General features: G+C 41.8%; 1 protein-coding gene across 2 annotated transcripts in view; it reads right to left on the minus strand.

The window, feature by feature from the left end:
* NALCN (sodium leak channel, non-selective) overlaps window positions 1-27,318 on the minus strand; it is a 239,167-nt gene that overhangs the window by 89,142 nt on the left and 122,707 nt on the right. For both annotated transcript variants that reach the window (XM_063337103.1, XM_063337098.1), the window contains exons 12-15: window positions 21,361-21,528; window positions 16,700-16,891; window positions 8,771-8,908; window positions 4,779-4,853 (exon numbers count right to left, since the gene is read on the minus strand). In XM_063337103.1, the coding sequence (XP_063193173.1) occupies window positions 4,779-4,853; window positions 8,771-8,908; window positions 16,700-16,891; window positions 21,361-21,528 (573 nt within the window). The remainder of the gene's footprint in view (window positions 1-4,778; window positions 4,854-8,770; window positions 8,909-16,699; window positions 16,892-21,360; window positions 21,529-27,318) is intronic.

Raw genomic sequence — 27,318 nt, forward strand, 5'->3', positions numbered from 1 at the left:
ATCTTTGCAGTTCCTTTTTACTTGTGTCTGAGAACTTGATGCTATTTCTCTCATGACTTGCATTTTGCGCTCTGCATCTTTCAGTTGGGCTTGAAGAGAGCGGGTGACTTGGATAAGAGAATTGCGCTCCCCTGTCACTTGTGTCAGACGCCTCTTCAGGTCAGCATTTTCAGCTTGCACCTTTTCTGCCCAGCGCATCTGCCCACGGAGGCGAGAATTTTCTTCAGCCAGTCTGGTGTTTTCATCTGTCATCTGTGTGAGCTTCTCCTGGAACTCCTCACAGCTTTGGCTGAGGGTGCTCACACAAGACGAGCCCTCATAGTCTGCAGGCAGTTGGGCCTGAAGCTCCTCGGCCGCCTTCTGTGAGACTCCATTCTGCTGGTCCCGTGCCAGCAAAGCTCCAGTAGGCTCTCTCCTTTCTCCAGCTCCCTGCTGATAAAATGGTTTCATGGATGGTTCCTCAGCAGAGCTTTGGATGGTCAGCGCCACTGGAGTATTCATCAGGGGCTTGATGGTGTCCTGCAGATGCCTGCATCTTTCTTTCAGCTGCTCAGTGAAGGCCGTTAGCTTGACAATTTTCTGCTGGAGCCTCTCTGCCTCCTTGCACGCATTCGGAGAGCTTGTCTTTCTCAGGAGACGCTTCTCCATCTCAAGGGCAATGCATTGCCTTTCCAGGTCTTGCAGGACACGGTCCAGACGGGCTTTCTGCTCCAGCAGCTGGCTGCAGGTGCTCCTAGGAAGCATTGAGTTTTCCCCCGCGGGCTCTGGCACCTGGAGTACACCATCCGCCACAGCCTGGCACACTGTCTGCTGCCCAGCGCCGTGGCTTTTGGGGGTTCTCTCCTGTTGTGCCAAACACAAAGACTGAGGCTCCATGGGCTGGCTGGCTGCTGCCAGGGCCTGGAGTCCATTTTTCTGTGGGGTGCAGGAGCTCTGCACCTCCTGATGGCGCCGGTGCCCAGGAGGGACTTCAGGACGGGCCCAGCAGTTCAGCTCGTGGGAGCGGGGACGCTTGCACGCCAGCTCGGCCTGCACCATCTTCACCTCCAACCGGCGCTCCTCCTTCTGCGCAGGGCGGCCGGGGGCCTGTGCCGGGCCCCGAAGGGGCGAGGGGCATCTGCGCGCCACAGGCCCCTGGCCCACACCGTCCCGCCTCGTGGCTGAAGGCTTGGGGAGTGGGGCCTGCGCCGGGCCCCAACGCGGCAAGGGGCACCTGCGTGCCACAGGCCCCTGGCCCACACCGTCCCGCCTTGTGGCTGAAGGCTTGGGGAGTGGGGCCTGCGCCGGGCCCCGACGCGGAGAGGGGCACCTGCGTGCCACAGGCCCCTGGCCCACACCGTCCCGCCTCGTGGCTGAAGGCTTGGGGAGTGGGGCCTGCGCCGGGCCCCGACGCGGAGAGGGGCACCTGCGTGCCACAGGCCCCTGGCCCACACCGTCCCGCCTTGTGGCTGAAGGCTTGGGGAGTGAGGCCTGCGCTGGGCCCCGACGCGGAGAGGGGCACCTGCGTGCCACAGGCCCCTGGCCCACACCGTCCCGCCTCGTGGCTGAAGGCTTGGGGAGTGGGGCCTGCACCGGGCCTCGATGGGGCGAGGGGCACCTGCGTGCCACAGGCCCCCAGCCCACACCATCCTGCCTCATGCCTGAAGGCTTGGGGTGTGGGGCTGTCAGCCACCGAACCCTGCTGCCCACAGTCACCACTGGTCGTGTGCCTTGGGTCTGCGAAGGGCGGCAGCCCCCTGACCCCGTGTCAGCCGCTGTCTCCCTTCACCGTGCAGGAGCAGAGACAACGTCTGCCATGGGCCAGCGTTGGGCGAGTGCGGCATTATATATGCTGCCTCCGTGTGAGCACACAATGGAGGGGTGGGGCAGCACGGCCTTGCACACAATGGAGGGGTGGGGCAGCACGGCCTTTGGGGTGGGCTGACCTTGGCTGGCCGCCACGTGCCCACCCAGCCGCTCTATCCCTCCCCTCCTCAGCAGGACCTACGGTGGACAATATAAGATGAAATACAAGATGGGCTGACATAAAGGCAGTTTAATACAGAAAAAGCAAAGGCCGCGCTTGGAAGCAAAGGAAAACAAAAGATTTATTCTCTACTTCCCATCACCAGGCGGTGTCCAGCCACTGCCTGGGAAGTAGGACTTCAGTACGCACAGTGGTCGCTCCAGAAGACAAATGCCTTAATGATGAGTGCCCCCTCCCCTCCTCCTTCCTCTTAACTTGTATTGTTGAGCACAATGTCCTATGGTATGGGATATCTCTTTGGTCAGTTTGGGTCAGCTGTCCTGGCTACGTTGCCTCCCAACCTTTTGCCTACCCTCAGCCTATTAAAATACGCACGTGGGTTGGGGCAATATCAAGTACAAATACAGCCTGGGCAAAGAACGGATTGAGAGCAGCCCTGAGGAGAAGGACTTGAGGGTCTTTGTGGATGAGAAGCTCAACATGAGCCAACAAAGTACGCTCACAGCTGAGAAAGCCAACCGTATTGTTGGCTTCATCAAAAGAAGCATTGCCAGCAGTTCGAGGGAATCGACTGCCATTCTTCTCCACTCTTGTGAGACCCCACCTGGAGTACTGTGTCGGGGGCTCCCAACACAGGAAGGACACGGATTTGTTGGAGCGAGTCCAGAGGAGGGCCATGAAGATGATCAGAGGGCTGGAGCACCTTTCCTGTGAAGACACACTGAGAGAGTTGGGCTTGTTCAACCTGGAGAAGAGAAGGCTCTGGGGAGACCTTACACCAGCCTTCCAAAGTAAAGGGGCCCTACTGGAAAGATGGGGACACACTCTATATTAGGGTGTGTAGTGACAGAATGAGGCTGTGACAGTGTGCTCCCTGTGCCCAGGTGCCAACCTGACATTTATTTCTGTAACCCTGCCCAAGCGATAACCACCCATGGTGGTCACAATGGTAGCATGTAGTCGTGATGGCTGCACCATGCTCAACGTCGTTTCGACGTGACAGATAACAACACAGTAGCAAAGGGCTAACTAAGCAATACTGGTACTGTGGTCAATATGCAAATATGACTATAGATCAAACATCTTACCCCCATAAATAGTGAACAGCCCAGGAGCCCTTTGAGCTTTCCTGAACGGCACCGGGCTGCATGACAGGATCTCCCCTTGAGCAGGGATGCCTCTCAAGGTGACGTTTACTTCTCAAGATCAAGAGATTCCTTGCCACAGCAGGTCCTCAGTCAGTGACTAATGGCATGCTAAATTTTGAAATCTTAGCTAAGTGATAGAAAGAATTGACTGCGCATATATAACCCTTTAGACATAAACCATTGACCAAGTCTGGGAGTAAGATTGGATCCAGCCGCACCTAAACTCCTCTCTGAGAAGTTTAGAAAGCAAGGGGTCCTTTCTGAACCTCATGACTCAACAGGAGGGTCTCCCTGACAGCTTGTCTGACCCTGGCCTCTATGCAGTAAATAACCAAGTGTACTTTGCCATCGAATCTCATAAAACACCGTCGCATTTACTATCAACTTTGTTACATCGCTGTTTTATATCAATAAATATTTCACTGCTTCTCTCTTACGAGTGAAGTTAATCACTCTGTTCACAACACATCCTTGACAGAAGGGTAACAGTTTTAAACTGAAACAGGGGAGATTTAGATTAGATATTAGGAAGAAATTCTTTCCTGTGAGGGTGGTGAGGCACTGGAACAGGTTGCCCAGGGAAATTGTGGATGCCCCGTCCCCAGAGGTGTTCAAGGCCAGGCTGGATGGGGCTTTGCACAACCTGGTTTAGTGGGAGGTGTCCCTGGACATGGCAGGGGGTTGGAACTAGATGATCTTTAAGGTCTTTTCCAACCCAAACCATTCTATGATTCTGTGATTCTGTGATAAATTGTCTGGGTGATTATTTTTCAATAATTGAAAAAACATAATTCTATAACAATTGCTGATGCACCTGCAAGGTGAAGAAAACCAGCAAATGATAGGTGAAAGAAGACTATAGCCCAAATATTACAAAAGAGTTTCCCACATATTAAGCTCTCAATTTGGTATTTTGTGCATGAAATAGGCAAATGTTGATGATTTTGCCCATCATTGCACAGATTAACGCACAGCTATATATTTATGTAAAAGTGACAGATATCCTCCTCTCTGGTGGTTTGTGCACGAAGTCATAATGGCCAACATGAACTCTCTAGTTACGTTTGGTTTATGTGATTGTCCTTTGGGGTTTCAAGCATGAGAGAATGGCTTCTTGGTAATCTTGGTCCCCAAATCTGGAGGATCAATCACGCAAGTTAACTTTGCCAAATGTCTTTAGCATTCACCTAACATAGTCAACCTAGACCCTTCTTCTGCTTCCTGTCTGTGGACCCTTGCCAGTACTCTCCCCTGCAGCAGTGCTATGGTGTCCTTATAAAATATCATAGAATGACAGAATGTTTTGACTACGAAGGAACCTTTGAAGATCATCTAGTCCAACCCCCCCTGCCATGGGCAGGGACATCTTTCACTAGATTATAAGCAAAAAGATGACCTAGCTGTAATTTTAAAATAATTTTAATTACATAACTGTCTAAATTGACTTTCATTGAATATTTAAACCAATTTATAAATCTTTTACAATCTCTTTACAATCTCTTAATTTCTATCTAGTGATGGTCAACTAACAAAACACTGCTATTTTCTTCAACATCTACTGTTTTGTTCATTTTGATGATGTTTCCCATCTTTTACCATAAAACCACCAGTAAAGTAATGCTTTATTGAAACTACTTCCAAGTACAATAAAAACGTGTTCTTACTTGTTTAAGTTTCTTCAGATCTTCATCAAGTTCCAAATTGTCCAAAATAACAGCAACAAACAGGCTGAGTAGAATCTACAAAACAATTGCAAATTATTTGTTACCACGACAGCTTGTCGTATTTTTCTTAAGAAGTACTATGAAATGACATGGAAAAATGAGGGCCCTACTGATGTAAATGGGAGTCTTGCCTTTGACAGCTGTTGAACTAATATTACCTGCTACTATATGTCTGCTAGCCATTTTGCAAGTAGCGAATTGGTTTTTAGCATGTCATACAATTACTATATGAATTTTAAAATTTTGAATTCTAGGTTTTATGATCAATGCATTATGTATGTTTAACAATATACCCATAAAAATGTATTTCATATGAAAATAAAATTAAAATAACCAGAAATAATAATAATTAAAAAAGCCTAACACAAAGCAGAATCCTAATACAGGTCATAAAGTTAAGGTGTTCTCAATTAAGGTGTGAATTTTAACACAGAGGCTATGTAACATTAATTTACTTTACGGACTTGCGTAATGCTCAGAGTGCCTCTGTGCAAAGTAGCTAATTCCACTTTGAAAGAAAAGTAAGCCGCCTTATTATTTGCATGCACTGGGAGCCACAGTATAGGAAACTCATGAACTTTAAATTACTAAACACTAAATACTGTGTAGATATGCATCTAGGAGGAAGAATACCAGGGTAAAAAAGTGTATATCAGATTATTATATTTTCCTTGCGTAGAGATACTGACCAGAGGCCAAATAAGCTGAAAATGTGACTGATATCGCTAAGAAGGAGACAGAAGTAGGAGAGCAAGGATGCAGGCGAGGGAGGATACCACCATTCAGCATATATCCTCAGACAACTTTCATCTTAAGGCAGTAAATTTGTATATACATAGCTTTACAGCTGTCAGCAACTGCTACGGTTTTAGTCTCTGAGGTTCAAGGCAAATATCCTCAAACATGCTGGGCTACTACAGGCAAGCAGCAATTTCCTAGAGATATCAGAAGGAATCTAAGCTCTTTTAAGAGAGTTACAGGCTTAAAATATTTCTGTGATCTTGGACCACTGAGTGAACACCAGAGCAGACATTATCTGTCCACCACTGTTCGAAATGAAATGCAAGTTTGCCTGTCATTCAATCACATTGGAAAATTATTCACCACCTATATGGAAGATGAAATTTAAGTAGCTTAGTACACCAGACCAGGAGTTTGGAACTCAAACTGCATCTAAGCTGGGTGTCTGGACCTTGTTCCAGAGCAGGATTCCCCTTCCCTCCATGAACTATAAAGGTACAGAAGACACAGGAGGGACTCTCACCCATAAATTTACAAAATGTCAGTGTTCAGAAAAAGAAATGTTCTTTTAGTAGGAAACGGTCTTTAGCAATATGTAGAATTTCCTGCAGCTGTTTGAAAAGACATATTATATATGCCACATACTTAAACAGAACCTCATACAGTTTTCAATGATCCAACTACTACAAGGAGTGGAAGATAAGATGGCCTCAGAATGGCAAAGCAAGAAAGAATTCTGTTAAAATACATAATCGCTGCCACAAACTGCATTGATCCCTAATTGCTGACGAACAGTTTTGCTACCATTCTTTCATGATTTTACAGTATGTTGTTTTTCTTCAGATACTTTATACAGTTTATGATATTCCACTACCTGCAGCTCAGAGCATACTAGTTAAGGAAGTACAGTTTCACACTCTAAAGAAGTACAGTACTCATTAAATATATCACCACTTACAGTCTTGTTGTTTCACACACGGATATGTATCAAGGCATCAAGACTTTCATTAATTCCTTTTTCACTTTCTTTCAACAAGAACCAGAGACGATGTACCACAAAAGAAAAGTTAAACACAAACTTCTTATTTGTTTAACTTCCTCCACTGCCATCTCAACTAATAACAGTCCTCGCTTCCAACAGAGGTTTTGTTTTTTGAGCTTCAACTTTTCTTTGCCTTCTAATGTGAAACCTATTCATTTCTTTCCAAGGCTCTACAGTCTGCTTTGCCAAATGACTGCAATTATCACTTCTCAATTCTAATCCTCCCCCTCTTCTGGATGGTGAAAGTCATTTCTTCATTTGACTTCACTTTTGTTAGTCAGTGACAGCTGTTTATTCTTAGAACTCTTCTTTTTGGTTTTAGTAGCAGCCCAACCATTTTTGTGCTCCTTTACAAATTCCATGTTGTTTTCTTTCTTTAAGCTTCTTTTGCCTCCAGACAACTCTGTCCTAGATAGCTTTTCTCTTCCAGGATCTGAGGAAGATCTTAGAACTGAAACGAACAACTTTGTAAGGCCAGGTAATTCTGCAAGGCTGCCTTAGCAGAGTTTCTTTGTCCATGTAAAATTTGCATAGGTGAATGAGAAGAAATGTGTATGCTTAGGAAGTAATGCAAGGACCGTGTACTTAAATGCAAATTCCCTGTAAAAGGACGGAGGATGGGGTACTGAAAAGTGACTTCGCTCCTAGCAAAATGAGTGCTTTGAGTAAACAAATGGAGAAGTCCCAGATGACTCTTTCAAAACATGAAACATACAGCAGAACACTAAAACTGCTCTTACAGCTAAGTTACTTCTCAATTAAGGTGTGAATTTTTAGCACAGAAGCCACCTGACACTAATTCACTTTATGGGCTTGCTTAATGCTCATCTAAGAGATAAAAATGGATCCCAGTTCAATGTTCTTGGCGAAGAATCAGAAAAACAGCAATAAGATTCTCTAACCAGTAACTGCTTTCAAATCCATGACCAAAACTCACTTCCCTTTTGCTTTCTAATGCCACTTCCCAAGGACTTTTAAAGATCACTTAATCACGAAAAGTTGCTTTTCCAGACCCCAAGGACTCCTCTGTCTGACCCTTGCGAGCAAAATTACATGTCCTATATATCTGCTGATACGTACATTCATTTGGCTTATACTTTAATTTGGTTAAAAAGCTCTAAGAGCATCAAATGCACTTTACTGCCATTTAGAAAGTGGTTAAGATTTCAACCCATATGAAGGAATATGGTTTGAACCCACAATTACAGTTGGATTATTCAGTCTTTAGAGTGAAACAGGACATACTCTAAAGAAAAAGAAGTACATGGAAACTGATGGAGATTGCATAAATACTGTTAGTACCTTACATAAGTAGACAACTGAGCAAAGAAAGAAAATGGAATGAAAAAAGTGAAAATAAGTGCACCAAAACCTGCAGTGAATGCAAAATACAAAATGAGCAAAAGTAGGAGCAAATCAGGGGTGTGTAAAATGGCTATTCCCCTGACTGTGGTATTTTCTCTGTGTTGGTATTCAAAATACAGTACCAAGCCTTTATTGATAGAGAATATCCCAAAAGCTGTTTTCCTTACCATTCTCGCCAGACAAAAATGTAATCATCCTATTTGAAATGCATACAGAAAAAACGTTTTTTTAGATACAATCCCCATTTCCACACACGTGCCGGAACCGCTGCATTAGTTCTCATCATTTTATTGCTTGCTATACTGTAACACGTATTTCCCATGCATTGATTTTGCATCAGGCAACAGAAAAGTAGTGATTTCCAGTTAAGAGTTTATATCCTGAGGCTTTACACTTCTCACTTTAATTACTGCTGCCAAGAGAATGTAACGGAAGCCGAGAAGACCATTTCTACATGATGAAGAAAAGCTTGTTTAACTCTGCAGTCATTAGAACCGTGGAGGTACAAGACAGTTAGCGATTGTTGCTAACAAGTTGTTAGTCTAGCAGCGTGACTTGGATCTTATGAAGAACACCCACCTCGCAGCAGAACAAAGGCCACCCCTTTATGCCACATGGCTGAAGGGTAAATTCTACCACATCAAAGAACTAATCCTAAAGTCCTCTATGCTGAAAATGCGCATCACAATTAGTTTTAACTAGCTGAGAAAAATAAGTAATACAAGAACTATGAGAATAATTCAAAACAAAGGCAGGCGCAGCATAGCAGCAAGTGAAGACTTACCAGAGTAGCAAAAAGATGATATAGTATAAAATAAATAGCAACTACTGGTGCCCACATATGTCCTACAGCATTCAGTGTCTGATCCATGACATCCACCCATCCTTCCTGTGTCAGAATCTGAAACATTGACATGAACGCCTGAAAGAAAAAGAATTAAAAACAAATTAACAATTCGCAAATTACACTAATATGACAGTCCTCAAGTTGATTTATCAGAGTAGAACACCTGTTTTGGTTTGGTATTTAAATCTTAATAAACAAACGTATTTCAATTTTTGAAGTTGGGTGAAATGCTATTCCAGAGCTAAAGGAGAAATAAATAGTTTAACCTTTGACTGAACTGTAATCTGCAACGTGTAAATATAGTCCTAGGTCCATTCGCCCACACAAAGCGCTATTTTGTTTCCTCCAGGGCTGACAAAATAGGAGAAATATCCTGAGCACCAGAGATCATTGTTTTGAATATTATACCGTATTGTGATTTTTTGATTATGTTTATTCTTCTGTGTTACCTGTCTATAAATATACCTATAATAAAGTGTTATCATTAAATGTGACCACACATATTATCTTAGCAGAAGCATTCTAGGCACCCCACAGATGAGATTAACCAATACAAGGCAAGGTCCCAGCACTTCCACTCGTTTCAGTGAGTCAGATTTTTGACCTATACATTTTGTAAATAGCATTCTTTGTGGAACTGTTCCTGTAACATTTTCAAATCCCTTCAGATCAGGGATACATGTCAAAATAGAAGGAATAATGACAACGTTTCAACCAACTGTCTTCGGTGATAGGAATATATAAATCCAGATAAACCTAGAACCCAGATGTCTTAGACCTTTGAAACCCCAACTTGAGCCTACAGCACAGACCAGAATCTAACTCAACATGAATAATGTGTGAGCATGACATGTACATCATACCCTGGTGGCCAAGAAAGCCAATGGCATCCTGGCTTGTATTAGAAATAGTGTGAGCAGCAGAAGGAGGGAGGTGATTGTCCCCCTGTACTCAGCACTGGTGAGGCCACACCTTGAGTATTGTGTCCAGTTCTGGGCACCTCAATACGAGAGAGATATCGAGGTGCTGGAGCGAGTGCAGAGGAGGGCAACAAAGCTGGTGAAGGGCCTGCAGAATAAATCTTATGAGGAGCGATTGAAGGAGCTGGGACTGTTTAGTTTGAGGAAGAGGAGGCTGAGGGGAGACCTCATCACTCTCTACGACTACCTGAAAGGACATTGTAGAGAGGTTGGTGCTGGTCTCTTCTCACAGGTAATTAGCGATAGAACAAGAGGGAATGGGTTCAAGCTGCAGCAGGGTAGGTTTAGGCTGGACATTAGGGAAACATTCTTCACAGAAAGAGTGGTCAGACACTGGAATAGGCTGCCCAGGGAGGTGGTGGAGTCACCATCCCTGAACATGTTTAAGACTCGTTTAGATGTGGTGTTAGGGGATATGGTGTAAGGGAGAACTTTGTAGAGTGGAGTTGGTGGTTGGACTCGATGATCCCAAGGGTCTTTTCCAACCTAAATGGTTCTATGATTCTATGATTCTACACGCAGACACTGAGGACGGTGCTCTGCCCCAGACACAGCAGTTGGACGGTGGTAGCCAAGCAAAGTGGGGATCTTGACAGTCTGAAATCTCCGAATGATGCCAGACTGTTGCACAAGTTTTTTTTGCTTTTGCCTGACATCAGAAGTACTCTCTTCCCAGACAGCAAGGGCCAAAGCTGTTATCTTACTGAAGTTTAATACGTAACAAAAAAAGTGTTAGAAACCGAGGACATTAGCAGTGCAGGCCCCAGATAATAGGATTCCTCCAATTCAAAATGTTGACTAGGTGATAAAGGTATATTATGTTTATGCTCAGTGTGCCTGACACCCCCAGCAATAGCAGATTAACACAATAATGCCCTTGGCCCAAAGTGAACAGGACTCTTCTTGTGACACACATGAGAAAACAGTATCTGGAGAGCCCTTTGTATCAGCTTACCCTAAGCCCAAATGCATGCTGGAAAAGCTGAAAACATGTAGATATATAAACTTATGTGCTTGAAAACCAACAAAATGTCTTCTAATTCCTTTTTCAACGCTGCTGGCAAAACTGGTGGAGGGAGACTTCAAGTTTATATTACTAACTATAGGAACGTACTATGCTTGTGCTCCTTATCAAGTTTGCAGAGTTTTCCAAACAAAACAATGTCTTCTCTAAGCAGTTCCTCCCAATGCAAACAGGACCCTTAAGGTTACACCCACACCCTTAAGGGATTCCACTCCAGGCTGTGATTTCTACCCTGCAGTTAGGCCAATTTACTCTAGAGCAGACTGTCCATGTGCATGTGTATAGCAGTTGGTCCTGCATCTCCTCCTGGCCCTACGTGATGTCCCTATGGCCATAACACATCATTCCTATTTGGTGACAAGAAGCTGGTTCCATCTATCTGAAGGAAGGATAAGGATGTGGCATAGCTTAGTGTTTCTGTGTTATGAAATTGAGGGTGCATGCTATATGCTTAAAATTTGAAAGGAGGTCGTACAAGTGCAAAGCCTGCTGGGGTGACGTAGGAGGGCTCGGTAGGGCAGGGACAACCTAATCTGGTGCCTCTTGTTATGGAAGGCACTGCATAAAAGGCACTGCCTTTTTGGAGTGCCCAGTTGGAAAGAACTATTCCCCTGCCTGTGTCCAGGGACTGCCTCCGAGAGAGTTTGCTGGAAGCAGGGAGAATGTTAACGATGAAGCAGTATCAGTATCAGGAGGCCAGTGCTTGAGCTCAGTGTGTCGCCCTCTTTCACTGACCGCTGATAAGGATCCTAGGACTAAAGATTTTTCTCCTGTCCATTATAGCTAGTACATATTTTACAGTAATAAGAATTGGGTCATGGCGTCTCTAGATGTCCAGCGGAAGAGTTGTGCACTTTTACTCTGTTAGAGGGGTCGCAAACACTTAGCTGCTAAGGCCTTTGTAAAAAATTTGCCTGCTGGTTGTCACAAAAAAAGCCCATACCAGAACCCAGCTTGGTTTCTTATTGCTGCTATGTTCTGTGCCATTCTGAAGCAGACATAAGCATAAGCACACTGTTGGGCTAAGACCAAGGAGTTTGAGAGCTATTTTTACAGATGCTTTTTAGAATTAAATCACACTAATCAATTTTTCAGAGATGATTAAGCCTACAAGTCCAAACCACTCGCAAGAAGTGAAGCTAAGGTGTACATAGAACAGATCAAGGCATCCAAGTGAGCAATTGCACACACTGGGAGACGAAGTTAAACTTCAGACTTTAATTTCTACATCAGCAACATCTTCACCAAATGTGATGTCCCAACCTTTCCTTTGAACAGGCAGGTCCCACAGACAACAATGGCTAGTATAAACTAGAAGCAGCAGACAGAGAAAACTGCTTGCAACTACCTTTCTTTAAATGTCAGCTAAAATCTTTGCTATGTCATGTGTTGGGAGAGTCTAAATATGGGGGCCGGAATTTGCAGAGTGCCCTCCACTTGCATGTTCCTGCCAGAAACCTTGGCCTTAACTAGCACCCTGCTGACCTGCGGCCAGATCCCCCCTTTGACTCAGTGCCCCCTCACAACCACACGCAGAGTCCCTACACTGTACAACAGTGTACAGACTCTCAGCAGTGATTCCTTGCCTTACAAAAAATCCTGATGAAGGTCCTGCAAAAAAAAACCCATAAAAACACCCCCACCACAAACACAACAAAACACCAAGAATTGTTATCTAGCTCTGCAAAATACCTCAAGTCTCTCCCCACGCAAAACATGCAGAGAAGGAAACATTTCAAAACTTTAGCTAGGAGAGGCCTTCTGTGGCCAGAGGAGCACTTGGGAAACGAGCAGGAAATCCAGCCTTCTTTATACCTTATAGCTTCCAGTAGTGCTTGAGGGTGAAGAAGACAAGCAACCACTCCCTGAGTGACCAGCACCACTTCTCAGCTTCCCTTTGTGCTGGGGAGGTGAAGCTGAACCAGGCAGTTGCTGTTTCCCTGCACTCAGAGCACCTCTGGGGCAGCGGTTGTCCTGTGTGACCTGGCTGGTATGACACTCCTTGCTGAAATATAAGGTGGGCACTACAGTAAGTAATACACCCACTGCTGGCTTTAGAAACACCCGAGGGACTGGATAATTGAACCACTGCAGTATCCCTTCTTCTGAATCACACTAAATTACTATAGTTTATTGCGTTTTAAAAATATGTATTTTAATAAATTCTTCAAGGTATAAAGACACCTCCAATACTATGTTGTGGACCCCCCATTAATACAAGCACTAGATTAATTTGGAAAAGACATTCTTTTAACATCATGAAAATCTAATTTTCCATCTAAAACCATTGTCCAGAAAGCATATACTTACATATAATGACCTTTCAATATAATTTAAATATTTTATTATAACATTAGAGTCTAGTATACGATAACACATTAGTTTTAAGAAAATACAGCATTGCAGAATGAGTATGTGCTTCGCACCCAGCAATCTCCTTCAGAGCAAGTTATTTTTAGTTGAAAGGTATACTTCCCACTGTTTATTTTAAAATTAATTTGAAATGCAACTAGCTGACAGAATCAACATCTGTGAAGATGAGACTTAGAGATTTATGCAAATGGTGATTTTCTGAATTAATCTGTGTTATAGAAAAGACTGTCAATTTCTTTGAGTATTTATGCCCTATTACTTAATTAGCTGTTTTGATGATGGAAGTCGAACTGCCTTTTTATTTATAGTGGGAGATTGGCAAAGGTTCGGTGGAATGTACGAGTTCTGATACCTTGTCCGACTACTACACGGGCGGTGCTACACGAATTACTACTTAGAGTTATAATGTACTTGACACGTAACTGCGGCTTGTCTGTAAAATATTATGGGCCAAATCCCAATGCCTGTATGCATGGAAGCGGCCCTTCAGTCAGTGGGATTACTTCTGCAAATTAAGCTAACAGGATTTAGGCCAGTGCTGTGAAATATTTGCAATCCGTTCTACCTGTGTAAACTTACCTTTTTTCTCCTAACAGAGCCATGAGTGCTCAACAATACCCTGAGAGAACAGTAGGTGTCCTGTAAAAATGTGTCAGTGGCACTGAGACTGTAACTGCATCAGAGAACTAAGACTACATCGTTCAACTTTTTTAATGGGTGATGCTGGGGTTGAACTAACATTTCACAACTTGAGCTTTCTCCAAGCTCAAGGCTAGCAGCGATGTCCTGGTTTTGCCAAAGTCAGGGGGATTTTTGCTGCTGAGATCAGTTGTACCTGCCTTGCACCTTGTGTTGACCCATTTAAAAGAAGATCAGTATTCTTGGCCTTGGAAGTTGAGCCTTCAAGTAGTCAACACATGGCTCCAAACGCCAAGAGAAACCAGGGCATGGAAGTCAGAGACACTAACAATGTGGTTTGTCTTCCATACAGTGAATTTTAAAATTTCTTAGCGGCCATCTTACAGTGATGCCTCTGAACAGAACCCCTGCCATCCCATTCCTTCTTCGGGAGGTCAGGGAAGGAGAAGGACAGGGTCACCCCCTGTCCTTCTCATGGCTCAGTACTTGCAGACCAAGAAGACGTACAAAAATAGAGAAGTCGGATCGGTTGAAAACAGTATAGCAAACATCTATTTTTTTTATATTTAGTATTAGTGAGAAAGCCAGTCCATTCGAGAAGTTGCAATGGCCAAAAGAAGGGTGAAATTTGTAGCCATGGCAACACTGAGATTGTGCCTATTGACTGTTGTCAGGAAACCATGTGAAAACATGCAATTTAGAGGCATTAGCGGAAGGAGGAGGTCTACTTGTTCCAAAACCCATACTGTGCCTCCTTATAAAGCACTTACTGTTTCAAAATGATTTTAGGTTTTGTCTGTTTCAGTGCAGAAGGCACTTTAATGTGCAAACTCAAAATTTAGCCTGTAGTGTCACCATTTTTGTTAGTGTGCTTTTCCTCTCTGTATTCGTAGCACAAAAAGTCCACTGCAACAGTCCTGGCCATTTTAGGTTTGCTCTTCTTCGGGGGTAAGCCCCTAAAAATTTATTGTAGCAAATTCTGCTGATGCAGACCTCACACTATCTCCTACATTACGCAGTAATGCAAGTATTTCTTCAGTCACATTTTGAAAATAATACATTCCAGACAAACCTCAGATCACATATTTTATAACTGTCTTATTGTAAACTGATTCAGTGGTCTTTATTTAGAGCAGACAACACCAGTCGGAATTCCCCAGTCTTCGCTAGGAAGACACACTCCTTTGGAGGGACACCATCACTCACATCATCGATAGCAATTTTCGAGTGCAAAATTTTAACTGAATCTATTACCCTATTAAGAGATGTTTCATTAGAAAACTACAAAAAGAAACCATATACTATAAAGCATGCTTCTGAACCATTCATAACGAGGTGAATACATATACAAATAAACAATAATTAAAAAATAATGAGAGACTCTTGCTTCTGGCTATCATATAAAAAGTATTAAAAATGTTTCAATCCAGTATTGCTGGAACACTCCTTTGATATTGGTAACAGGTCTTTTGACAGAAAATAAAAAACAAATTTGGATATTTTCCGTTTGGAAAAAATGGAATTATTTACTGGAGTAAGTATTTTCTAACTCTTCAAACAGGTATTTTAGTACACACATGTATCTGTTAAAATTCAATAGGATAGTTCTTACTGAGGCCTAAATGGCCTCAGATCAAAATGTCCAAAATAATTTAAAACTTTACTAACATCTTGATATATTTTGTCAATGTTTTCCTGCAAGAGGATCTTTCTCAGATACTTCTGAAATACCTTATACAAGGTATATACCTTATACTGAAACATCTTATACAAGGGACTTGGGCGTACAGCAAGGTGGTACTATCACTCAATTTAGAGACAGAGGCCTGACTTCATTAGGAAAGCTTATGTTTTATTATATTCTTTTTGCTTTCTTCAGCATTTAAAAAATGAATTATATTGAATGCTTAATGATGTTACTGGCTGCTTTTCTAAGCACGTTTTCCGAAATAGAAAGCAGGGTGGTACACTGTTCCCTGTGGGAAGGCATTTTTTGTCTTACATTCGCTGGCCAGCTTCCCATACATCAAGTCCAGGTTGATAATTAAAAATTGTTGCCTAGCCATTTTGTTTGCTAAATGCATGACCCTTGAGGCTGCCTTATTCATTGTTATTTAATTGTTCTAACCAATGCAGTTTCACTAAAATAGATACATTGGATAACCAAACTGGAATGACAGAAACAAATGTCACTGGAAGCAACCCATGTACACTCAGTCTAATCCATTATTAAAGAAATGGCAGTATTTTTATTCAGAACAGTGTGCTTCAATACATACATTAGCTCCAATTTCCACTGATTTTCAATGTTCTGTTCTGAATTAACACAATGCCCCTAAATATCCATTATTTATATCCAAAAGGCAAACACTTATTTTGTCAATGCAGACAGGTTTTATAACCCTGTGTAAAATGAGCATTCCTGTACAAATCAAGAACAACCACTTTAATAATATGAAAATATAAATTATGTGTAGACATGTTTTATATGAATTTTGTAGCTAATAGTGTTGATTGTGCATGAATCCTCTTTCTGCAACGTGGTAGAGTGCCGTTAAGGCATATGCTTTGTCGTGTCATCATCAGGGTGCATACATAACATTTCCCTATATTCCCTCAACAGCAGAAATATAATACCCAACCCAAAGAAAGACAAACCTCACTACTGAAGGACTATAGGAAGACTCTTACACCCAGAAAATACAATTCTTTTATCTACACATATGGAGATAAACTGGTTCTCATGGTTCTCAGAAGGAAAGGAAGACTGCTAGTATAATAACAAATACGATATATCAATGATATGAAAATAATAACGAGCAACGAGTAATCAATGCTGTTTATACTTGCCCGTGGAAAGGTTGTAAATCTATCCAGTTCTTCCACAAAGCAAAACATCTGTAAACTGATTGCTGACATTACGATTAAAAGGCTGGCAGTAAATACCACCAAACTCCCAAGTTTTTTTCCTGGTCCAAATATCTTATACACAAAATCTTCCAAAGCAGGAGAAATCTTTATAAGCCGAACCACTCTAAGAACCTGCAAAGAAAGAGAAAATACAACTGTATTAATTATCCGATTATGACATTAATCAACAGCTTTTCACAGGGTCAGAGACTCCCAGGCCAAAAAGGGACACGCAGTCTTGTAGCCTAGTAAATATCAGGTTGCCACCACTTGTAACAGACCACAAGTTGTGTGTCAGGTTAAGAGCACAAGCCCTGGAACTTGCCAGGCTTTGTCTGTACTTATTCTGGCCTGCCTGAAGATTTATTTTAGCTATTAACAGCAGTCATCTAATGACCAGGTAACTGTTAATTAACTTTGTCTTTTGCTTAGCTTTTTACAATCGTGTGGCGTAATGCTTATTGTTACATAGCTCTTCTCCTCTAACATATAGTAATAACAAGCTGTAATTTTGCATAGAATGAGCTATCTATGACCCTTTCATAAAATGCAGCATCCGGGCTTACAGGCATGGGATGACAGCAGAGATCTTGAGAGTGCAGGCACAGGAGGGTAATCAAGGCTCTCAAGGCTATAATCAACTCACCAATCGCCAACAGTCATCACAGAAACCCAACTGGGTAAAGCTGGTTTTGGGGAAACAAAGGGAACAAAGACACAGGCAAAACACACTACAGACAGTAAATATGAATGTAATGTGGAACTACAGACCAATGAATGTTTACAGTGTGTTACCAAACGTAAGAATGGCTTCAGGCAGAGGTCAAAATATATCAGCCTCATTTTAGCAACTGAGAATCTATTGCAGTGCTGGGTAAATTGCTCCAGTTTGATTGTCATCACTGTTTAAAATTCATACCTACTCTAAATGGACAGGGTCCTGAACAGTCTTTGAAGAAAGCTCTGCTTTGAGCAGCAGGCTATATGAGATGACTTTGACGGGTCACTTCCAACCTAGATTTTCCTATGATTCTACGTTATTTATTACACCAGGTTACATATTCTCATAAAGAACTGCCAACTCTTCTTCCACAAGTCATCTTTCCATTTCAGTGACCCAACACAAAATTTCTTGGCATTGCCGTGTAACCTAGGAAGTTTGGTTAACATATTTTGCTGTTTCATACTATATAAAACAAGAGAAATTTTGGGCAGCATTTCTCATTAACAGAGGAAACAGCATTGCATGCCACTGACATATTTGACATATTTGACACCTCCCAGTATTAGTAGTGGTGGACAAACTGTGATTGTGTGTAGAACTCCTGACCCATTCATTGCTGACTCTACCTTGGAAAAGCTGCTAAGGGCTCTGATCCTCCTATTTCTGCCACTCATGGTGGCACAAACAGTGACATAACATCAGTATCAACAAGCGGCAGTGGCAGCCACAGCAGTTGCTGGAGACAACAGGCAGGAGCATATGAGGCAAATGAGATTCTGCAGTTCTTACGAAGAAAAGGAGTCTCTAGCCCAAGGTATTGCCTTGCAATATGATTCCCACAAGAATCATATTGAAACTGAAAGGCAGGAATTACAGTGCAATTACAGGCTGACCTTATATACAAGTCAAATACAACTACTGTGCTGTTTCGGAGAGAAAATAAGTCTGACAGAAGGATATGGTAGTTGTTTACAGAAAGACTTCATGATACCTTGTAGCTTGCTAATAACGTAAACCTCTGCATTTTGCATGAAACTCATCTCCCTACCTATCCGTCAGGTACGCAGAATATGCTAGTCATCTAGGCTCTGCCGTCAAAGGGGAGAGAGAGAGAGAAAGTAAACTCAAGAGCTGGACTTATTCCAAACATACCAGACCCCTTGTGTGAGATGGGACAAGCCCTCACTGTCTTCAGTAGTTTAAAAGGGCCCTAGATACAGAGATTACACTAGACAGCTTGATTTTCACAACATTAGAACAAGGTGAGGTAAAGTCCTATCTTTCACATTGGTACCACAATCCCATCACATATAATCTGAGTACATGAAACTGGTTACCCAGACAGTGACAGACAGTGAGATGAGTGAGATTTCCAAGTACTGTGAGCATGCAAACATGGTGCCTTCTAACTTACAAGATCTACTTGCAGTGCAAATGTTAGCTCTGTTCCCGTCAATATTAGTGTAAACACTGACCCCCGCGGGTGTAAAGATTTCATGTTAGTCAGTATTCTGAGTTGTACTTTAGATAAACTGTGTTATCTGCCTTACTTTTTTCCGCCTTCCTTTGGGGAATTTTAATTGACCTTTAAGCAACACGCTAATCTTATTCATACTATTTGGGGTTTTTTTGCATTTATTTTCATTAGGTGACAAATTGAATCTAACAAAAGTACACTCTAATGAACATTTATGCATTCTATGTAATTGGATCACAAATTGTGTTAAAGAGCTGCAGAAGCTGCACTATTTGGATTAAATATAAAAATATGTTAAAAAACAAATCAAAACAAGAAATACAAAAGAGGAACCACAGCTTTGTTACAAAGAATGTCTGCATATCCTAAAAGGGACAATATTTATTCTGAAAATGACTCAGCGATATTTTGCCCAAGCACAAATACAATCCCACCTCTTCAGTCCAGTACAGGTCAAATTCTATTCAAATCTCTCCCTTTTATGACGGTTCATTACAGATCTCTGCAATAATATGCAAATTTTGTCATTTCTCCACTGATCTGCTGTTCTATAGATTGTAGCCATGGAATGGTGCTTTGCTGTAGTCTTTTACAGAGAGCTTTGCAAAGTGTTTTGAATGAAAGTACAGCGAATGCAAGAAAGAGAGGTGGGAGGGTGGACAGTAGCCAATGTGGTTAAGAGTGAACGATGTGTTGGTGAAAGATAACGATAAAGACCAATGAATAATGCAGACTGAAATATATGCGAAGGAAGACTAGATAAGCCAAATGATATTTCTGCTTGCTACCCTGGAATGTGTCACATAAGACTTCTGTTTTCAGTAATCTGTTTTGTTGGCTGACAAGGAACACATTTAACCTGTCATCGTTGCTACCTAAAGGCCTGGAAATCTGCCTAACGTCAAGACGTATCCATGTGAAAAAAAGACTTTTTGACCTTGGTTGATTTGAAAATGTGTTATCTAGCTTGCCCAGAAGCTTAATTGCGGGGGAATACAGTGCGTACTTCCCTTACACACTGACATCAAAGGTAAAGTATTTTCCAACCTTACTGTCATTTGCCTCTTAGGGGGATCTGGATTGCAAAATACAACGCAAATCTTCCAGTGTAGCAGGTGTTTCTGCTCGTAAAATGTATGTCTCTCATATATTTTGGAAAAAAAAAATAATCGCATCCTGACATTTTCTGTCATAAAAGCTAGCACTTTTTTCAAAAAAAACCTACCACCATCCCCGTCCTACAAAACTAATTACATCCATTAAAAAGAAAAGACATATTGTTTTACTATCAACATCTGGCTACATTTTAATTAAACTTCAGCCCTATGAGTTAGTTACCCATTTAGTCCAACATGTTCATAATTGATATTTACAATTCCTAGAAAGAAATCATCAGATGTTAAGTGGAGTCTGCCCTAATAAATATGGACCAACTATTAACTAACTTGCTAACTGTTTTAATGGTGAGCTCCCAGCCACATTTCTGTGTGCTTTTGACACAAGAGTGCAACGACATACTCCTGACAGCCCATCCTTTCTTGCAGGTTAGAAATATCATGCCACATTGAATAACAACATTTTGCATATTTGGACAGCCCAATTAAAGCTATAACCATCTAAAAGCCTTCAAATGACACTAGGTGAAAGCAAAATAGAATTTGTCATCCTGGAAGCTTTCTCAAGCAGGTTTGTAGAGCCATTTAGAAAAAATACAGGATGACTTTGCAGAAGTCTGAAAAAGCCATCATATTTCAACCCATGCGTGGGGACGCTGCTCCCCCCATATTGTACTCACTTAATTACACTATGTGTCACTGTAGCGAATCACATTTATTGTCAGGACTCTGTCTGATGATTTATTATTTGCCTTTATTGATTATTAATTATTCACCATGCCAATCCATTGCTGAATAACGGACAGATATGAATCCTTTAATATATATATTTTAAATCCCTTTCTTTATCACTGTAGAATATAACACATTATAATGAAACTTGGTGCTTTCTCCCACAACTGGAGCAACCTGAGCACTTCAAGGAGGATGAATGGGGAACTGGTTGGACTGGCTGACAGAGGAAGAAGCAGAAGTCGAGGCTCAGTGAAGGACAATGAATAAACTAATTCAGAACCTAATGAACAGCGTAGCTCAGATAAGAAACGGGAGTTACTGAAAACAGAAAGGACTTCTCAGCGAACTTAGAAAGAATCCTATTTCTGTAAATCCACCCAATAAACATAGTTAAGAACACATATATTTGTTATTTTAAAGATATTCTCAAAATTAGTCAATCCTGTGAGAAAATCAGTAGTCTAAGAGTGGAAGTAAATCAGAGCAAAATGTTAATGGGTAATGTTTTTAATTAGTATATAGGGTAAAATGTAAAAGTATCTGATCATACCTGAAAATATGTAAACTGAGAGTGATAGAGGTCTGGATAAATATGAAGAGTAGTTCCAATTACAAGCAGCAGCTCAAATTTGTGAAGAGATGAACTGATGTATCCTGTGAATCCCAAACACCAGATCTTCAGGAGAGCTTCTAAATCAAATAGAACTGTAAAAGCAACCTAGACAAATATATAAAACAAGAAAGATGCGTTCAAAACACTGAGTTAAATTACAAGTTTCTATGACATGATGTCTATCAAGGTTTTGTAGGGCTAAAATAAAGATCTCCATAATATTTAACAAAACCACTCATACACTATATAGAATCAACAATCAATAATAGATTACCTCATATTGGCTTACGTTATTCCTTAAAATGTGCACTTTATGAAATTTTTTGAAGTCTCAACACAGACATCTAGGTAGATTCCAAAATATGGAAAGCATGAAATAATAAATCCATCCAGCTGACCTTTCTCTTTGTGTCACAGATAAAAAGTAAAAAATTTATGGGACTTTTTTTCAAAATGTAAACAACACATATGAGCTGTCTGAAGAATTTTAAGGAACAAACCGAAGTTTAAAGGTCTCTTGTCTGAATATTGCTATTTTCTAAAACATCCATAGTAATATGACAACTAAAACAGGCAGAAAGGTCGTGATTGGACTTAAGCATTAGAACAAACTAAAATAAGAGGAAATTCAAGCTCAATCCAGAATTGGTAAATTTGCACAATTTTAAAACGAGATAGTGTTAAAGAAGTTGAGCAAAGAGAGTCAGGTGGGAAGGTACAGGGGAAGAAATCTGCTTGTAGGCATTGGATGATTGTGCCATTCTTCCAGAGGCCTCTCTTGAAATATTTACACACTAAAATGCACGCTATATAGCTTGAAAATAAGGGACAATTTTGCATAGCTTTACACCTCCAAGACTTTTTTTGTCTTACTTCTCTCACTACTGAAAATCCTTCTGGCTAGACACACTTCTTCCTCACCTGCCTTCTTATTTTACCACTGTATATACTCTGAGATACTCTCTCCCTCACTTCCCAACAGCCAGGAAACCCAGTGGCAAAGATGTTTTTCCTTGACTCAGCAATTTTCCTCTTTGACCCTTTACACACTTTGGGGCTTAAAAGAGACACTGAAAACAACATTAGGTGGCATCTATATACAACTAATACTTTCCAAGTGCTGTGCAAACATTAACAAAATACAGCTCAAATCTCCTTTGAGCAGAAGCATTATTAGTCTTTCAAGGTGGAGAGCTAAATTGACTGTGGGCCATAAGGTCTACTGGATTCAGCAGGGGATAACAAAATTAGAGACTAAGATTTTAATCCGGAATCTGACAGTGACAATCTCTGGGATGCTGCCTTAAGTAGTTATATTATTTAAAATTTAAACTCTCCAGTCCATCAAAAATATATTTATCAACATGAAAGACAGGTTTTGTGAGATAGCTAAATAAAATTTTACATATTTTATTTGTACAGGACTGGCACAAGCATGAGTGGAGATGGAAATTTATCACTGCAGTTTATATCCTATGTTTATTTCCCTAGTCCACGCAGCTGTTTATGAGCAGTGCTACCAGCTATATCATCTGGCTTCCTCAAGGCACACAAAACAGTTATCAGGCTTCAGATATCCTCTGAATGATTAAATCATAGAATCATAGAATTACTGAGGTTGGAAGGGACCTTTAAGGTCATCGAGTCCAACCTTTAACCTACCCTGACAAAAGCCACTTCTAAACCATGTCCCTAAGTGCCCCATCTACCCTTTTTTTAAACACCTCCAGGGATGGTGAATCCACCACCTCCCCGGGCAGCCTATTCCAATGTTTAATAACCCTTTCAGTGAAAAAATGTTTCCTAATATCCAATCTAAACCTCCCCTGACATAACTTGAACCCGCTTCCTCTCGTCCTATCACTTGTCACCAGGGAGAAGACGTCAGCCCCCATCTCTCTACAACCTCCTTTCAGGTAGTTGTAGAGGGTGATAAGGTCTCCCCTCAGCCTCCTCTTCTCCAGGCTAAACAACCCCAGCTCCCTCAGTCGTTCTTCATAAGGTTTGTCCTCCAGACCCCTCACCAGCTTTGTAGCCCTTCTCTGGACACGCTCCAACATCTCAATGTCCCTCTTGTAGCGAGGGGCCCAAAACTGAACGCAGTACTCGAGGTGGGGAATCAAGGCAAAATGCTTCATAGGACTCCAAAAATTTCTTCACACTAGAAAATTTCAGTCATACACAGTGTAGGGACACCTTCATACTCATATTCTCAAATGCACCTGGCCAGTTTTTCAACCCTTGTCCTGGCAGCTCAAAGAGCTCAAGGAGAACAATGAGCCACGTTTGAAGAGATTACCTCTTTACAGGAAAATCTCTATCTATCTAAAACACGGGGAAAATGTTTTATCAAAAAAATCTTAAAACGAAAGCTCACTCTTAATGAAAACACATTTAATTGAGTCCTAAAAGAACAAGGGGGTTGAATTAGAAAAAATGGAACGGTGGGTAGAAAGCAGCTGGAATTCAGCCTCAGAGCAGGTGGAATAACAATGCCATTTAAATACACACGTACATACTTCAGAGCACACAGGCTTTCTATTAGGACAAGACCAACAAATAACGATGTTAAGTGTATTTTAATTTATTCCAAAAATGTGTGGGCGGGATCATTTGCATTTTACATGCTTGTCAAACGAATTCAAACCACTAGCACTTAAAAATGTATCAAATGGTTTGCATAACATCTGATTACATTTATACACCTGTCTTCCTGCTGACAGAGCTTGTATTTTTTTCCTTCCTTGTAATTAATTACAGGAGAAGATTCAGAATACCTAGAACTTTTTGTTAGGTGTGAAATGTAATACAATTTTATAGACTTTTTTTTTTTTTTTAAACTGAAATCACTCCTTTCGTTGCTGTACAGACAGGGGAAAGGCATATTCACATGAGAAGCCAGAGCAGACCCACGGAGAAAAAGCAGGGCGAAGACATGAGCAGCCGCCCTTCACCAGGTTGCCAGTGTTGCTTTGGGGAGGCCAATGGGGAGCTACCAGGAATGGGCTGCTTCTCTGAGGGCTACCTCCCACTCAGTCACCTGGAAGCCTTATGGTGTTCATGCTGCCTTCAGCAACTTTTACTTTTGCTGGTAGCCCTTTAACAGCTTTCTGCAGAGGCAGAGCTCAGTATCAGCCAGCATCCAACAGTGACAGACCCAGTTCGTTTTCCTTTGTAACTGTGGCTTACTGGAAAGGTTATCAAGCTGTCGGGAAAAACAAGAATTCTTCTGAGCAGGATCAGTGGGATAAAGGGCACAGACCTCCAGCACCTCCCTTGCTACCAGATTTGACACAGCACTCGATCTGTCCTTCAGCCAAGACAGGGACAGGGCAAAGGCTACACAAAGGCAGCAGTGCAAGAGGACAGGCTGCAAAAGGAACCTAGGAAGAAGTGTACAGAAGCATCTGGGCTTGAACCCTGGTGTTCAGACCCTTTAAACCAGTACTTGGAGGAATCTCACACGTCTCCAAGGGGACTTCTAGTCTGTAACCTCTTTTAATGGAAGACAATGTGGCAGCTGCATATAAAAGCAAACATCCATCACTATTCTGTCTAGGTATTGAGCAGGTAAAGTCAACAACCTCAATAACAATTACCAAAATGAGTTTGAAGGTTTCCTCTTTCCAGGTTCTTAGATACTGCACTGGGAGTTTGAGTCATCCTGTTAAAAGTCTGGTTTTGCTTAATGTGCAGTTGAAATGCTTGTCAGAACCTCTTATTTACAACTGGGTACACCAAATTATGCAACCAATGGGATCTGGGTTTAGAATTCGTTTCTTTCTTTTATCTTCTTGTCTAACCATTGCCTCCTCTTCTCTTGAGTCTGACTTCTCTTTTCAACGACAAGAACAGTTGGGTTTTTTTCTTGGTACTGGGTATCTCAATAACTTCACTTAGATTTGTCTACTGAATTTAAGTGGATGCGTTTCTACAGTTCTAGGCCATGACAACGTCTGGTCCATAGGACGGACCGAGTGAGCTATTTTATTAGACATGTCTGCCCCTAAAGCCAGCAGTTTCCAAGATGACTTCTGGAAAACGTATCAGAAAGCTGGATATGTTTGCTGTAACCTGTCTGGCCATTTTCTTTAACAAAGGGAATCCCCACTGCTGCGGTTGCTCAGGTAAGTTCCCTCTGAAGGGAAAGCTTTCTGCAGCCTAGTCTAATGGAAAATACAGAGCAACAGCAGTGCATCCTGCTCCAACCCATCTCCCTCACCAAGCAAACAAACCCGCCGCTATGGAGTAATCCGCATTGTTTGAGTATTCAGCCTCTTCAAGGCTCTTAAAAACAATTTCTTTGTATGCCCCGTGCTGCAAAGAACAAGTTTCACAATAACTGAGTAGGAAAAAACACCAGCTTGTCAATTTCTCCTCTCTCCCAGGACGTTTTTTACTCTTCTGCTCTTCTGATCCTGTATTTTACACCTCCTTCTATAAGATACTAGGGGTTTGTTCTTGTTTGATTTTTACAGTGTCTCTAGTAAAAACATTGCAGGTAAAAAAAAATAAAGAAAAACAACAAATGGGCATCAAAAGAGTATGCCTTACAAATAAACAAAATGCCTTTCTCTCTTCCAGAGAGAATATTTCTCTATTCTCTAATTTACCTTACATACTTAGAAAGGTAAACATGTAGAATGTAAACAAATTAGTTTTCTGAAAACCTCTCCACTAATAAATGAATAATCTAAGCTATACAGAGACAGCAAAATATATCTTTAAAGAAAACTGGACATTGCTCATAGGACAGAATTATAATACACTAGTCTACATGACAGACTCAACGTGAATTATTGAACCCTGGCAAGTATTTCTGTTGGAAAAAAAACCCCAAACCCTACACTTGAAATAGATGTTGAAGAGAGTGTTTCTAGCACTGATTAATAAAAGCATAATTATACTACATATTCAGTGCCAAAACAGAAATAGCACATGCAGCATTTCCTATTTTGGATATAAATAGAATTAATGTTATTTTGTTAAGAATCCAGGCCCCGCTTGCTGTATCCTGGGCATAAAGCAAAAATGCCTACCGTGAAAAGCTAATGCTGACTGAATTATTTGTTTCTGGCCTAGGATATTGTACTGGTTTTGGCTGGGATAGAGTTAATTTTCTTCATCGTAGTTTGAATGGTGCTGTTTGGGATTTGTGATGAAACAGTGTTGATAACACAGGGATGTTTCAGCTATTGCTGAGCAGTGCTTGCACAGAGTCAGGGCCTTTTCTGCTCCTCACACCGCCCCGCCAGCGAGCACGCTGGGGGTCTCAAGGAGTTGGGAGGGGACACAGCAGGGACAGCTGACCCCCACTGACCAACGGGATATTCATAGAATCACAGAACCATAGAATGGTTTGGGTTGGAAGGGACCTTAAAGATCATCTAGTTCTAACCCCCTGCCACGGAGAGGGACCCCTCCCACCAGACCAGGTTGATCAAAGCCCCATGCAGCCTGGCCTTGAACACTTCCAGGGATGGGGCACCACAGCTTCTCTGGGCAGAAGAAGTGATATCTCGCCCCACGACTTGTCTCACCTTTACCCTGCTGATTCTCCCCCCTATTCCACTGGGGGAGAGTGAGCGAGCGGATGAACTTTCTGACTTGTGATTCCTCTGCCATTGGTATATGGGTTGCCAACAAGGCAATACCAATGGCAGAGGAATCATAAGGAATATACTGCTATCATGCGCTCTAGCCTAGGAATGTCCCTTCTGGCTCCAAAGAAGGAACGTGTAATTATCAAAGCTAGGAAAACTGCAGTAACCATAAAGCTAGGCATGTGCACAATTCAGGCAACTGTGATCAACACTTTCAGAGAACTGATGTCAGTGAATTTCAGCACTGGTGGCTTTATACTCAGGTAAAGTGACAATTCACAGTGCCCATGAA

Source organism: Chroicocephalus ridibundus, chromosome 1, assembly GCF_963924245.1.
Source record: "Chroicocephalus ridibundus chromosome 1, bChrRid1.1, whole genome shotgun sequence".
Lineage (NCBI taxonomy): Eukaryota > Metazoa > Chordata > Aves > Charadriiformes > Laridae > Chroicocephalus > Chroicocephalus ridibundus.